Genomic DNA, 15,172 nt, shown 5'->3' with positions numbered 1-15,172 from the left:
TGACTGAATAGTGTGATTCATGCATTCGCATTATGTGATATGGTTACTCTACGCCCTAGCGACATCAGGGCCATAGCCTCCACAGACGCATCGTGGTTGGCAGGATTGGATACAAAATCTTTTTCTACATGGGGTGCGATAGATATCCTCGGGTGAAAGTCCCTAAACCCTTATGGTACCAGGAGGTTGCTCCAACGCTCTAGATCGAGTGGGTGCATGAGCGCTGGGTGCCGATTACCAGACGGTTGCGCTTTCCACTGTGTCGTGGTCGGTTGGAAGGGGGTGCGGCCTTACCCGCCCGAGAGTAGGGGGCAATGCTAGGCTGAGTCTGACCAGCTCGAGGAATGGGTCCGCTATTGACGAGCCGAGCCCGATATTGGCAGGCGGATAGTGAGGTCTTTTCCACTCACCTTATTGCGCGCGATGGGGCGGCAATCTGGTTTGGAGTGTACTAGACCTCGGTGATATTCCCGATTTGAGTCGTATTGACATGTGGACTTAGATGAGGATTTGTATGCTTGACTTGCATTTTGCATTGCATGGCCTCGTATGGCCGACATCATTCTTTGCACCGCATGGCCTCGTACGGCTAATGGGATTCTTAGCATTCATCAACATGTTCCGCATTACTCTGATACCGCATGACTACATTATCACCTTCGAGCATACACTTTCACCACCCTCTAAGCTTTATAAGCTTATGCACGACCGTGCAGGTAGTGTTAGCAGCGCTGAGGCTTGGACGCGTGGCTGATCTTCTTTTGGAGTTTTGGTCTATCTTCATTGTATTTCCCTTATGCTCATTGTACCTGTAAAGTTTTTGATTATAGTGGAAATGTGATGGAGTTTTTGGTTGTTGTTTGTGGGTTATGCCTTTGGTTATGCTTATTACGAATCAAACGGATGTTAAAAATCCTCCTTGTAGCATCCCAGGATCGGAACCTGGCGAATGGGCGCTGGGAGCCGAGAATGGGGTTCTACGGAGGCTGTCGGCGCCAGATTCGGCGATCGGGAATTTTGTGAGCCCGGTTCCCGAGTTTGGGGTGTGACAAATCGTCCTCAAATTTTACATGGCCCTTCATCGGGCCATGAAGCATCTATCCTACGATTTTCATAGCCATAGGGTTACCAGAACCACTCCAATCACCAGAATGGATCCCTCAGGGCCGTTTAAAGATCAAAACCGTTGACTCAAACCCCACAATCGTCCATCCGTTTGTTCCCAAATTTTACGCGGGCCCTAATCGGGCCATAGGGCACCTACCCACCAAATTTGGTTAGGGCCACTCCAACTCTAAAAAGGAGACCTAGTAGGCTATTTTGGAAAATTGGGGAAACTCAAGGCCAAAGGGCCCAAGTCTAGGGGATAAACCCTATCTCTCATAACACTCTCTCTCTCATTTGCTACAACCACCAAGAGAGAAGGAGAGTGAAGGAGAGTAAAGAGGAGAAAGAGAGAAGGAGGAGATCCAAGGTGGACCCTAGATCAGAGTGGGGCCCCAAGAGAGCCAACCCTTCCAACTCCCTACCTCTCTTACAAGGAGAAACTCTCCTCCTTGACTTCAACAACCGACCCTGGGTTGCCTAGGTAAGGTTTCCACCCATTCTTGATGAAATCTATGTAGGAAGGTGGGTTTGGCTTGGAATTCTAACATGCAAGAGCTTGTTGTAGGGATTCCGGCCGATCGACCCGAAAGCCCTCTTTCCTTGGGCATTTTCTGAATCTCCAATGAACCATAGGTGCGGACTATTACTCCTAGGTGGCCTAGCACCAATTTCAATATGAGTTTAATGATTTTGATTGCTTGGTTGATGCATTTAGAGAATATAGAGAAAACCTAGGAATTTATGCTTATTTAGAGTGGTATGGAATTGTATGTTTTATTTGATTCCCTCACATGATGTTGTTCTTGCTTCTTACATGACTTGGTGTAATTTGATGATCACTTGTTGATGTCTTGTTGGATTTGCTCATATGATGATGCCCTATAGCATGCGTGACTTATTTGTTTCCTGTGTAATTTGTTTCCATGAGTTGTAGGAAGTGAGCAACTTCCTCACCAACACACACATCACACATGCATCGTTGCTCATAAATTGTGTTAGCTTGCTTATTAGAAGAATCTGAATTATAAGTTGAGGGTGAGAACATGATGATGATTTGCTAGTTGATACCCCTGTCCGTTGACATGTTGTGGACCACCATCCAAACCCTAGGGTTGGTCAAGAAAACAAGGAGAGTTAAGGCGGTCTCGTTGGTAGGACCGCCTTGAGGCTAAACCCATGGATTTGGGCGAGTGTGTGTGGGCGACTGTAGTTAGACTACATGGGTTGCTTGCACCCGATGTCGTTCCGCCATGCACTTGCCTGGACTCGTGCAGTCTAGCCTACTGTCTGACCAACCATGATTGTTAACCCTGTTTGCTCACACTTGTATGGAACCTGGGACACCCTACAACCGTTGTAGCTCATCAATAACCCACTTGAAATTGGTCCACAGCCTCGTGAGCCGGGCATGGTGGAATGGGACACTGTGTCCGAGCTGTCGGCCTACGCTGGGGTACCGCGCCTCCCCGTAGTGACCACGAGCGATCCCTTTCTCTTGGCACTCCTCATGTGCTTGAAGTCGGGGATGAGGAACCTGACGGGATCACGGACCGCGGAGCCTCGGCCTCACGCATTGGGGGGTCTTGGCCTTGCACCTAGATTAGGGCATTAATACGTAGGGTGTACCAGAATCCTCAATCTGCTGGATGAATGGACCTAACTAATAACTCGGCTAAAACGATCGCATTGCATCGCACTAGTTAGGGTGGCGACTCGGCAGTCGAGGTCGCACTGAGGGAGTGTTGGCATTGGCGATCGTTAGATGGTGTCGCACGAGGGAGCGTTGTAGTGAGGGCATGCATCATGCCATACTACATTCATGCGCATTGAAAAGATTACTTAGACGTATGTGATTGTCTGCTTTTCATTAAGATCATATTATAATTGATGCCTGTGATCACTTGAGATTAATAGCACCCACTGAGTTGATCACTCATTCCCACTCTGGAACGGTGTTTTAAAACACCAACCAGACTCATTCATAGATGCAGGTGACTCGGGACTAGAGGAGCCCGGCGAAGTGAGCCTGGACGAGGAAGACGAGCTATCATACTTCCAGCTGATGGAGGGTTCTCCGCCAGCATGATTGGCGGGATTGGGTCACTGAGTGGGGGAGCTCAGTTCTATTCTTTTGGACTTATTATTCTTTTAAGATATTGATTGGGTAGCGTCATGCGCCCCTTTTGTACTTTTGGACCTGTATATAAATGTATGTTTGTTTTTTGCTTATTTCAGTAGACTGGTGTGGTTATGTTTTATGCTCCAGGAACTTCCAAGCTACGTAACTAAACCTAAATAAACGCATTAACGAAATCGGTTAAAAGTGACTCTTGGGAACTCGGGAGTTGAGCGTATGCGCGACCCCCAATTTTCAGGGCGTTCAGTCATATGGTCCCACATTGAATGTATGCAGTATATCCACGGCATCCATCCGTTCTTCCATCTAATCTTAGCGGGTTAGCCCCAAACTGAAGCGTATCAAAAGATTAAGTGGATCATACCACGGGAAACAGTGGGCATAATGATTTCCACCGTTGAAACCATAGTGGGCCCAACAGTGATGTTTGCTTATTATCAAACCTATTCATAAGATCATAAAGACATGCATTAATAGAAAATACAATTATAAGCTTGATCTAAAACTTCTGTGGCCCCTAAGAAATGATCAATATGAGAAGTTCAATTCAAAATTTTCATGTGGTGTGGTCCATTTGAACATTATAAGCTCAAATTCAAGTTTCCCTCGCTGAAATTCAAGTTTGCCCCGTTGAATTTATAGTTTGCTCCGCTCAATTTCTAGTTTACCCCGCTCAATTTAATGTTTCCCCCACTGAATTTCTTGTTTGCCCTTCTGATTTTGTAGTTTGCCCCGCTCACTTTCATGTTTCCCCCGCTGATTTTTCAAGTTGCCTCGCTGATTTTTTTGTTTGCCCCGTTGAATTCATAGTTGCCCCACTGAATTTCTAGCTTCCCCCGCTGAATTTCATATTTGCCCTGCTTAATTTCATGTCTACCGCGCTGAATTTCTAGTTGCCCCGCTCAATTTCAAGTTTCCCTCGCTGAAATTCAAGTCTGACCCGCTGAATTTCTAGTTTGCCCCGCTAAATTTCATGTAATTGCCACTCAATTTTGCAGTTTGGCCTGCTGAATTTTCAGTTGGCCCCGCTGTTTATCTAGTGTCCCCCGCTGAATATCTAGTTTGCCCTACTCAATTTCATGTTTGCCTCGCTTATTTTGATAGTTTGTATTGCAAAATTTCTGGTATTTTCTCGCTCAATTTCTATCTATATTTCATATGAACCTTGTTCAAATTCATGAAATGCTACATTGTTTTCATCTATTTCTGATTTTGTACAGTATGTTTATGTTTGTAATTTTTTGTTTGATATGTTTTTCATTTTCATCTTTGCAGGTGACGAATATTCTGCTGTAATCCCCAACCCAACGTCTAGGTGTACACTGAAATGGTGGTTTGAGAAGGTGAAGGGTGGATTGGAAAAGCACGATAATGGGCTAAATTTGTTTAGCCAATCCCCTTTTTCATTTCTATTACATGCTACATCCTTTAAATTTTTAGGGGCTTTATTTCACCTTCTTTTTCAACGATATAAAGGTGATCTAGTATTTAAGATTAGAGGGAGACGAGTGCAGTTTACCGAGATGGACTTCACCCTCATTACGGGCCTTAAAACTGGAGATCTTACTGTACCGAAAATTTGTGGCACTACGAGTACATTAAGAGACAAATACTTCAAGCAATATCCAGTATTAAAGAAGGACCTAATGGACGTTTTTGATAGATTAGTTGACAGTAATAAGCATGAGGATGTCATGAAGGTTGCCCTACTCCTGGTTGTAGAGTTCTTTCTCAGGGGAACCGAACCAAAAACCATGTGCAACATGGATTATATTCACTTGGTGGACTCGCTAGATGATTTCTATAGCTATCCTTGGGGTAGTTTGGGGTACCATACAATGTCGCAAGGAATAGAATCTGGCATTGCCGCATCAAGTGCCCCTCGGTACACTGTATGTGGTTGCCTCCTTCCTCTACAAGTAAGAACACCTTTTATTTTTTATATGTTTATCCTCTATATACAATTATGAATTTTTAAGCCGGTGCAATTTCATTCTAACAGGTATGGGCAGTAGAGATACTACCTGCCCTGCAAGAGTGTGTTGTTTCATATGTTCCCCATCAAATTCCACGCTTTAATCAATATCGAGGCTGGAAGGGTTGGAGGTACAACAAAATACATGCTATTCTCGAAAATAAAGCTGTAAGTTAATATATTTCTCTGGCATTTACTTTGCTTAATTCTAACAGGTATATGCTTTTATATTTAACAATACTCTTCGTTCTTTTGCAGACATCAGTAATAATGAAATTAGAACCGACCCTTCGAGAATGGGAAACGGATGCGGTGAGATCGGTTCGTGAAAGTTTCCATGTAAGATGTTATAGAAAAATGAACTATATTTTTTCTGCTTTTGTAAAGGTATCATTTCTCTTACATACCCATCGTTATGCTGTGTAGCTCACTGAGACCCAGGAAGAAGAGGAAGAGGGTAATGAGAGTGATCATGAGGAGGAAGATGAATCAGACGAAGAGGGCAAAAATACTAAGAAAGGCATGGAGGGAGAGGGACCGAGCGGGGGGTATTATTCTTATGGAGGAATTTCGGGTTGAGAAGGAAGAGCTGAAGAAGGAGAGAGAGGAATTAAAGAAGGAGAGGGAAGAATTGAGGAAAGAGAAGGAAGACTTGAGAAGGAAAGAAGCGAGGGTTAATGAGAGGGAGGCGTTACTGAAAGAGAAAGAAGCATTGAAAAGGGAGAAGGATTTGTTTTTTGAAGAGAAAGAAAAGTTAGCGAAGGATAGAAAGGAGTTTAATAAGGAGATGGAAGATTGTACAAAGGAGGAGGAGGGTGAGGAGTTGAAGAGGGGGAAAAAATGATATTAAGGAGCAAGAACGCTTCATGCATGGGGAATTCGATGTGCACACGTTTGGTTTCGCCAAGGGTAATGTATTTGATGCATCCACTTCTCATCCCGTCTATCAGAGGAGACCCAAAAGGGTACTGAAGCCATCAATTTATAAGGTTTCTCCGTACTTGTCCCTGTCTGCATTTGATACAACCCCTGGTTTGGTTCCCGAACCCAAGGCTGCAGCAAGTTTTGCCACTACTTCGATACCATTTCCTCTACAGATGGATCCATTCAGGATACTATCTGTGCAACAATTGAAAGAGGTAGAGGACTGGTATGAAGCGAACAAGGCCACGACAGCCTACTCCTGGTTTGGTACGATATGGGTGAAGGATGCATGGGTTGATAGCGTGGTAGGCATCACTAATTTACTCTCTATATGCATTGATTGACATGTAATTATTTGTTATATTAATATATGGCTAAATCGTACTATCCTATTGATTAGGCTATCGACAAATACATCGATTTCCTTGAGACGAGGCGGACCGACCTGGCAATAGTCTATCCTCAGGATTGCAAGTTATGTCCAATGTTTTTTCTGGTGACTATTTAATTCGGATAATACTTAATATGTTTCACTTTTTCAACTTCTTACATGTATTGATCTTTGATCATGTCTATCTGTAACAGCCAATGATTGATAGGTGTTTGCTGGTTTTGATCGCATACTGGGCATCGGACTCAACGTCAGAACGGGCCGAGCTAATAGCCGAGCTGAACTCGGTCTACGCAATTGCGAAGCAACGAGATAAATCATACACCAAAGCGATTTGGTGTTATGAACGGGTATTGCACTCGTCCTAGAACTTCTTTTATGAGTGTTATGTGTTCTATTCATTTTTTACTAATATATTATTTTTTCAATCATGGACAAGTGTACGCGCCCATAAACCATGAAAATTCACATTGGTTTTTGCTGGTCATATATCCAAGAAAGAGGGAAATGGTTATTGTGGATAGCTTAAGCACAAATCCATTAATAAAGTACAAGCATATGATGAGGAAGATGACTGATGTAGTCCCCATTCTCTTCCATGTCACTGGAGACAGCACTGCGCTTGAAGGGAAGAAATGGACCATCAGAGTCGATGAATCAGCGCCGAAGCAGGACAACGGTTATGACTGCGGCATATTCGTAATGAAATACATCGACATTTTGTGTAGCGGTCTCACCTTAGCGGGAATAGACATGCAAAAATTCACTGCTGATTGGAGGAAGTCAATAACATATGACTGCTTGTCTTTAGTCCGTAAATGATAGTTGTCAAGGTCATAGGAGTAATTTTGTTGAAATGTTGTACTATATATATTGTATTTTATACATTATTGAATATACATTGTACATTGTTGTCCCACTCATGTACCATTTCCTGTTGTATACATTGTGTTATATACATTGTTGAATATACAATGTACATTGTGTTATATACATTATTGAATATACATTGTGTTGTATACATTTCATGCTTTTAGGGACATGTCCCTTTGGTTGGAAAGAAAATAGCATATTAAGAATTCCCAATGGCATTCTCCAAATCCCCGATGTAAGTCGCATGGATACTTTGAAGATTTTCTTTACTTTTTTTCATATTTTGCCTAGGTGTCGACATGGATTTGTGAACGGTGGAAATGTGCAGTCTTGATTCAGGCCTACTGCAGATTCAATGGAGTGCCTGAGAAGCACTTCCCTTGCAACCACTAACAACAATAAGTAGTGCACTACAATAAGAACTAGATCGATTTGAAAAGAAAATAGCATATTTATAATTTCTAACAACATTCTCCAAATCGCTGACATAAGTTGCAGTGACAATATGAATATCTCCCGAGATTTGCTCATTCTCTGCATTATTTTAATGAGAAATAATGCAGGGAACAAATATGGTTTAGCCAATGGTTTTAGCAATTCATCTCTTTCTTCAAGCCTAGATAACATCCTATTGCAGGTCTTTCGAACTTGTGCAAGCAAACGATCTTTACACCAACCAGAGCGGATATATTGCAATTGAGGCACAACTGGGGCACCTGTGAGCATTTTGCGCATTGCATTCAGTGTATGAAGACACTTACTGTCAAGTCTCTCCAACACCTTACTAGCAGCTGAAAGAAGAGGTTGTAAGACAGGGGTGAGAAGTGTCACATGATGTTTACGAAAATTACTCAACTTTACAAACAGTTGTGTCAGCAGCTCCATCCACTCCACATTATTTGATCTTCTAAGTATGTTCAGAAGATGTTCTTTAATCAGCGTAAGAAGTTCCTGGCTCATGTGTTAGGAGAAGATCTCATGGATTTTGCAAATCCTTGTTGAATTAAGATAATATGCTATCGATAATGTGGGATTCTGCCGATAATATGGGTTCATGGCAAACTGCATCTTTGAAAACTATGAGTTCATGCCAAACTGCAGCAAGGAAAATTGGGTGAATATTATGTGGGGAATACTAATATTGAAACCTGTATGATCAATCCCATAGACACATGACAAGGGTGTAGGGGATTAGGCCTCCACATTATTTGTGAACGTTGCTGCTGCAGAAGACCCACACATCTCACGCAACTATGCTTGTCATTCCTGCAAAGAAACATTTGCAAGTTGAACAATCACAGGCATGCATTCCTATAATTTGAGAATTGTATACGAACCCCTAGATTTCTTAACACCCAGTACATGTCCTCATCGCTTTCAACAACACATCTAATAGGTCTTAAGTACAAAACATACCTTTCAATACAATGTGCTTATTAGAACGAACATTTCAAGCATCATTCAAAGCATTACTCAGAAGATCCATCAAAATTTTCTTTTGGGACACCTCCATAGATTAGTAGTGAAATTAAAGTGATATTTAGGTGCGTTTTTCTTGGCTGGTGGCTAAAAAATACAAGCAGTCAAAGAAAAAAAAACTAACCCAAACATAAACAAAGATGGAATTTCCTCATGTTCGTATCGATCCCTAGTGGGGGTGGAGGGTATGTTCAACAAACTAACCCAAACATAAACAAAAAAATATACACCAACAAAAAGGTACATGAATAATTTTTCAAAAAAATACACCAATGAAAATATCAAAATTTGCATAAGTCGATATAATCTACATATCATTGATTTTATCAACTTAAGTCATAGATAATATCGACACATTGTCGATAATATCGACAATATTTATCGATATATCGACATATTGTAGATAATATCGAATTATGTCCTCATTTGTCCAGCGAGCAAAATAAAAAATTTCATATTTGAACAATATATCGACACAATGTGGATATATCGATAGCAGATGACACGTCGATATATCGACATATTGTGGATAATATCGAATTATGTCCTCATTTGTCCAGCGAGCAAAACAAAAAATTCCATATATTTATCGATATATCGACAACATGTGGATATATCGATAGCAGATGACACGTAGATATATCGACATATTGTAGATAATATCGAATTATGTTCTCATTTGTCCAGCGAGCAAAACAAAAAATTTCATATTTTATCGATATATCGACAAGATGTGGATATATCGATAGCAGAAGAGACGTAGATATATCGACATATTGTGGATAATATCGAATTATGTCCTCATTTGTCAACCAGAAATATACGGTCGATATTATCGATATATCGTCGATATGATCCACGTAAGTTGTAGATAGGATCGACATGTCACCGATATAATCGACGTAAGTTGTCGATATATCGACAAATTGTCGATAATATCGATTTACGTCTGAATGTATCCAGTAACGAAAGACCAAGAATTCCATTTTTTATCGATATATCGACATGTTTTACATACTATCGACAGCATATTGTCGATATATCGACAAGTGGTCGATAATATCGATTGAAGAATTGAACTCTCCAGTGTTCTAACCGTTGAAATCCCAATAGTGTCGATATGTCGATATATCGACGATTATCGTTTTTGAAAAAGAAAACAGCATTAACTGCTTTCACCAACCATCATTTATTTCTCTCTTATTCCATTTTTAGAATCCTTCTTCCATAACCTTCCCTCAACTTCATCTCAACCGGATTTCTCCACATTAGCAACGGGGCTCTTCGAGGGATTTCTTCTTTGACGATCTCGGTATGTTTGTCTTCATTGCAATCGATATAAAATGCTGTGTTTGTGTTCTACAGGTTCTTAAAGCACTGATGGTGGATAGGTTCTTGGTCTTCTTGTCATGGTTATGATTTGGGAAACGTGCCATACAATATATATGACGGTCGTGTCCTCACCATTTTTGAAATGGTGGAAAAGTTTTATTGGAGTCTATCTCATTCATCATTCCTATAGAGAGGTGTGGTCTTTGGTTTAAGAATAGAGGAATGTGGTCTAACCTGCCTTTGCCGTTGTAAGTTATGTGAAAAAAATCTCAAAATAAAGGAAAAAAAAAATCATTGCTGTTGTTGGGTGTGTTTAGTTAGACTAAATATCTGAAATTCGTGTGAACTGTGATACCGACGCTATCAAGATTGCAAACACGGACCATACGATTTGGGGAGCAATGAATTGACTGTGTTGGGGAATTACCTTAATTGCCTTAGCCAGCAAATGAACAGTTTGGCAACAGTAGGGGCACAGATCTTCATTGGGTTGATAGGATGTGAATGTTGAATATGTACCATTCTTTTATTCTAACAATCTGTTTTTCTCGTATATGTTATGTCAATCTGCATGCATATGTAGAGACTATGTTTTCATTAATATACTTATTCACAGCATTTCAGAGGTGAATTAGTTTATTTAAAAAATTGAGAATTATTTTTCAACCGTTGTGCTCTTTTGTTACAATTTGTATGTTTTGAATGATATTGTCTAATTGAATTGTTTCTGCCTTTTCATGTCTCAAGTAATATGGGTGGTGAGTGACCCATTAGTACTATCAATCACTAGTTGTGGGAGCAGGTGCACCATAAACATCATTGATTCATTGATTGAGCTTGCCACCGGCCAAAAGTTCCAAATTAATAGAAATATAATTAGGGCTGTTGGAACCAATCCATTTCTCTTTTAAACTTTGGTGATTTATTTCTTATTTTTTTTGAACTCCTGGCGATCCATCATTGGTTTATTATATTTTGATTCACCAAGTGTTGTTTGATCTGTTGCTTTCGAAGGGACTAATTTGGTTGAAGGGTGTGATGGACAGTAGTATTTGACCATTGCAAGGATCCATGTGAAGCAATGTCGATCGTGTTTTGTAGAGATGCTCATCAAATGGCCAATCTTGTGGACGGGGGATTAGCCATACCTTCCTTGTCATTGAGAATTCTTTCCCTCCATTGTGATGTGTTTTCCTTTCTTTAATGAGAAATTTCTTAATTGAATATAGAAATCTTTAAATGTTTCCTTTTTAAGAATATGGTTGCAATCAAATTTCATGCATATGAACCACCTACTGATTTTGAGTAAGTATTGAACAAAGGGAACATTCTCACACATAAATATCGACAGATTTCCTTCAGATGGTTTTATTACCTTAATTGCCTTATTTTATCATTTCCTTTGTTTGTAACAGGGACTATCATCTCAACCGTCATAATGCCTAAGGATAAAGGAAAAAAGGTCATGGTTGGAGAGTCATCCAAGGGAGATCGTACCAAACTCCGTTCAAGACATAGATCGGAATAGGCAGAGGAACGGACTTCCCCGACCGAATCACCGGCCAGGCGAGCTCGTACTCAAAGGAGTACTCCAATTCAACCAGAAAAATTGATCCCACAAGTTCCTCCTCCCCCTGCGAACATGTACGACAAATATCGCGTCCGAAAAATAGTATATGAGAAAAAAATCGATCGAGCGTGCATCCAGCAATTTGAGATTCCACAGATTTTAGAGAATGTTGGGTGGAGTAACCTGTTAGATTTTGGAGGGACAGTTAGAAATGAGCAAGTGATCATATTTCTATCATACTGTCACTCGCTGGTAATGCACCCTGCTTCATTTCAGGTGACAATTGGAGAGACACCCACCACCATTAATACTGGGGTGGTTGCACAACTTTTAGGGATTCTAGCTATAGGTTGAGGCTTAACGGATCATGACATTGATGACCCAGCTGTGCGGGTAGAAATGACGAAGTATTTTTGTAAAGGACAGAATGTTCCTTGGCATAAGAGTAGTACACTGAGAGCAACACACTTGGAAGACAAGTACAAGATGTTACACAGTATCTTCACCTGGAATGTTTATCCGAGGGACTCGAACAAGTCTGACATTACTTCATATATGTTAGATATTCTATACAGCATCTGTCATGGTATACGTTTGTGTCTGCCCACCATCATTACTCAAATAATTGCCGACAACATAGCAACCACGAGAAGGGATGCCATTCTATTCCCACACCTATTATGTTTACTTTCCCGTCATGTTAGCCTAATGCCCACCACTGACCGACCCAAACCCGTGAAAATGTTTACAAAAAACAACATCAAGCGCATGAAACTGGGGTTGAAAGGGGCTTCGACATCAGTAAGGCGTAGTGAAGATTTTATGGGAGAGACAGAAGTTTATGGGAGAGCAGAAGCAGAGGCAGCGGAGACAGAGGCTGCAGAGACGGACGCGACTGAGACGGAGGAAGCCGACACCGACTATCCTACAGAGGGAGAGCAGCCACGATCCTTGTATGGTCATACTAGTCGAAGGATGCCATACCATAACCGCAGGGCATACATTGTCAGGCACATGGATGAGCAGGACAGACGACTCACGCGACTGGAGCGGCTTTCGGAGGCCATCTAGAAGGGTATGGAACGGGTCGAGCATAAGATTGACACCCTTATTGCCACAATCACCTGTCGGCATGATGATGTCGCTCCACCGGATAGTGGTCCATCTAGCTAGACAGTATTTAGTCATGTCTTTTGGCTTGTGCATTATGTATCTTTTTAAGATGCCAAGCCTATTGGATATTATTGTCAAACTGTTTATTTAAATAGTGACGTTAATTTTACTTTGACTAATGCAGGGGACTATGATTTTAGTGCCTATACTTGGGGTACTTATTTTGATTATAGTATTTGGTTATAACATGACACCATTATAACATTGTTGGGCTTTTCTTTCTTTTTTGTGCGCGAGCGCGCATCACTCCTAAAGACCACAATAACATTATTGGAATGTTGGTGCCTCTAGGATGTATGACAAGTCAAGGGCAATCATATGATATGGCTATAGTCCTCGCATGCAGATGTTGCGTTCTCCACTGTCCGTGGTTCGATCTGTGATATTTTTGTGCTGCCTCAAGTTCAATTCAGCTTCAGCTTTAGATCTTCGCAAGAAGTAGCTTTCTAGAATGGAAAGTGAAGTGAAGGTAGTTTCTTTCTGGGGCAGATGCTGGAAAATATATAGTGAGGCTATCCAGGGGGTGTCTATCTCTGGGCATTGTGGGGTCAGATTTTTTCTTCTTGTTGATGGTTCGTGAGGTGGCTATGTTCTTGTAAATGTAAGAAGGGTGGCAGCATCTGGCTGTGGGTATGATTGTAGCTTGTGTAGTGGAGGAGTCGGGAAATGTTCCCCTGCTGCTGGTTCGTGAGGCGGCGATGTTCTGGAAATTATTTCTGCCTTTTCAGTAGCTGCTTGACATCAAATGTCTTGCTGGAAAGCCCTGTTTTGATACAAAGAAAGGGTGGCTTTATCTCTTCTTTGTTTTTTTCTTTATTATCAGTTTTTCTAATTTCCCGATATGATAGGTGATGCCTGCTCTTTTGTGTGGAGCCCACTCGAAAGTGTAGCTTGTATATCATCCATTCTTATTAACAAAGATTTAGGGGCATGGCCCTATTTTTGAAAAAAGAAAAAAAGAAAAAGGGCAATCATATGAAGGAGCAAAATCATGAGAAATCAGCCATACAGGTCGGGATGAAGAAACAAAAGAAACAAGGCCTAATATGCATATATAGTAATAACATTGATCATCTCCTCTCCTAATACAAAATTTATTAATAAGTTCTATCACTTTCTTTCCTATCATCTACAACTTTTTTATTTATATTTTTTCTACCACAATCTTTATCCCATTTTATTATTTTCTCTTCCTATATATCAAAGTTTTTATCCATCAATTTCTCTCGGACTCATTTTCACTTGCTCTCCTGATTGGCACCCTATGTTTACTCTCTTCATTTCTTTGTATCTACTTACTACATGTCTCTTCAACATGGAATTGATCCTTCTATCTGTTATAAGCGATTCATTGAAGTAGTAATTTGGTATCCTACTATATATATATCAGAGGCATTTTCTTTAAAGCCATGTCATATGTTCCTTCCTGATTATCTATACTCCACATTAGCAAATGATTTCAGATAATCTTTATGTTAATCGTGCATTCTGATACAATAATTGCATAACGATTCTATACTGAATGATGCAATGTGGCTTAGAGAGATGCTATTATGTTGTGCTTCGTAAAGTTCTATTAGGTGTTGCTCCACCACCACACCCATCGCAAACATGTATGCTGATTGGGACCATTGATCTGGTCGGATGCCTTGCTGATGGGGCACTCGGGACCTAATTTGAATCTCTCTATCATTACTTTGTTGCAGTTACCGAAATCAATTTTACTCCTCTTGCCAAGATTCTTCAGTCCGCAGCCTCTAGGTTATACCAGTCGAAGTTAAATGCAGATTCTTGTCTTTTGTACTTCTGCAATGGTCAAAAGACTGGTTGTTAACCTTCTTTCCGAGTTGAACCTGAATGTGCGAGAGATCCATTATAGAAAGCCGTAGAGCTATAAAACCAGGGTTGGAGATGAGTTCCAGAAGTCAAAAGGTCTTATTCTCGTGACTTCTGATGTATTTGCACGCGGTGTTGATTATCCAAAAGGTATTGTAGTGGATAATTTCTTTTTACAATACAAGGGGGCATTATGGAATGCATGTATAGATAAGGCTGACAATTGGTGCATTTTAACACGATATGCTATACATGAAGATCAACTAAGAGCAATATATAACTTTTAATTGTATGTATCATACAAAGTACATAAATTACTTAAGTTACATAAATTACACGATATGCTACACACCGGGTATCAGAAACTTGCACGAC

At 40.7% G+C, this 15,172-nt stretch overlaps 1 protein-coding gene across 1 annotated transcript in view; it reads left to right on the top strand.

Moving 5' to 3' along the window:
- LOC131230451 (uncharacterized) overlaps window positions 1–4,523 on the top strand; it is a 32,775-nt gene extending 28,252 nt beyond the window's left edge. Inside the window, exon 4 of the mRNA XM_058226377.1 lies at window positions 4,520–4,523. Within this exon, the coding sequence (XP_058082360.1) occupies window positions 4,520–4,523 (4 nt within the window). The remainder of the gene's footprint in view (window positions 1–4,519) is intronic.
- Window positions 4,524–15,172: the final 10,649 nt, after the last annotated feature.

The sequence above is a fragment of the Magnolia sinica genome, chromosome 17 (assembly GCF_029962835.1).
Source record: "Magnolia sinica isolate HGM2019 chromosome 17, MsV1, whole genome shotgun sequence".
Classification (NCBI taxonomy): Eukaryota; Viridiplantae; Streptophyta; class Magnoliopsida; order Magnoliales; family Magnoliaceae; genus Magnolia; species Magnolia sinica.
Note: the sequence above shows the minus strand (reverse complement) of the source record. Positions and strands in the feature narration are given on the sequence as shown.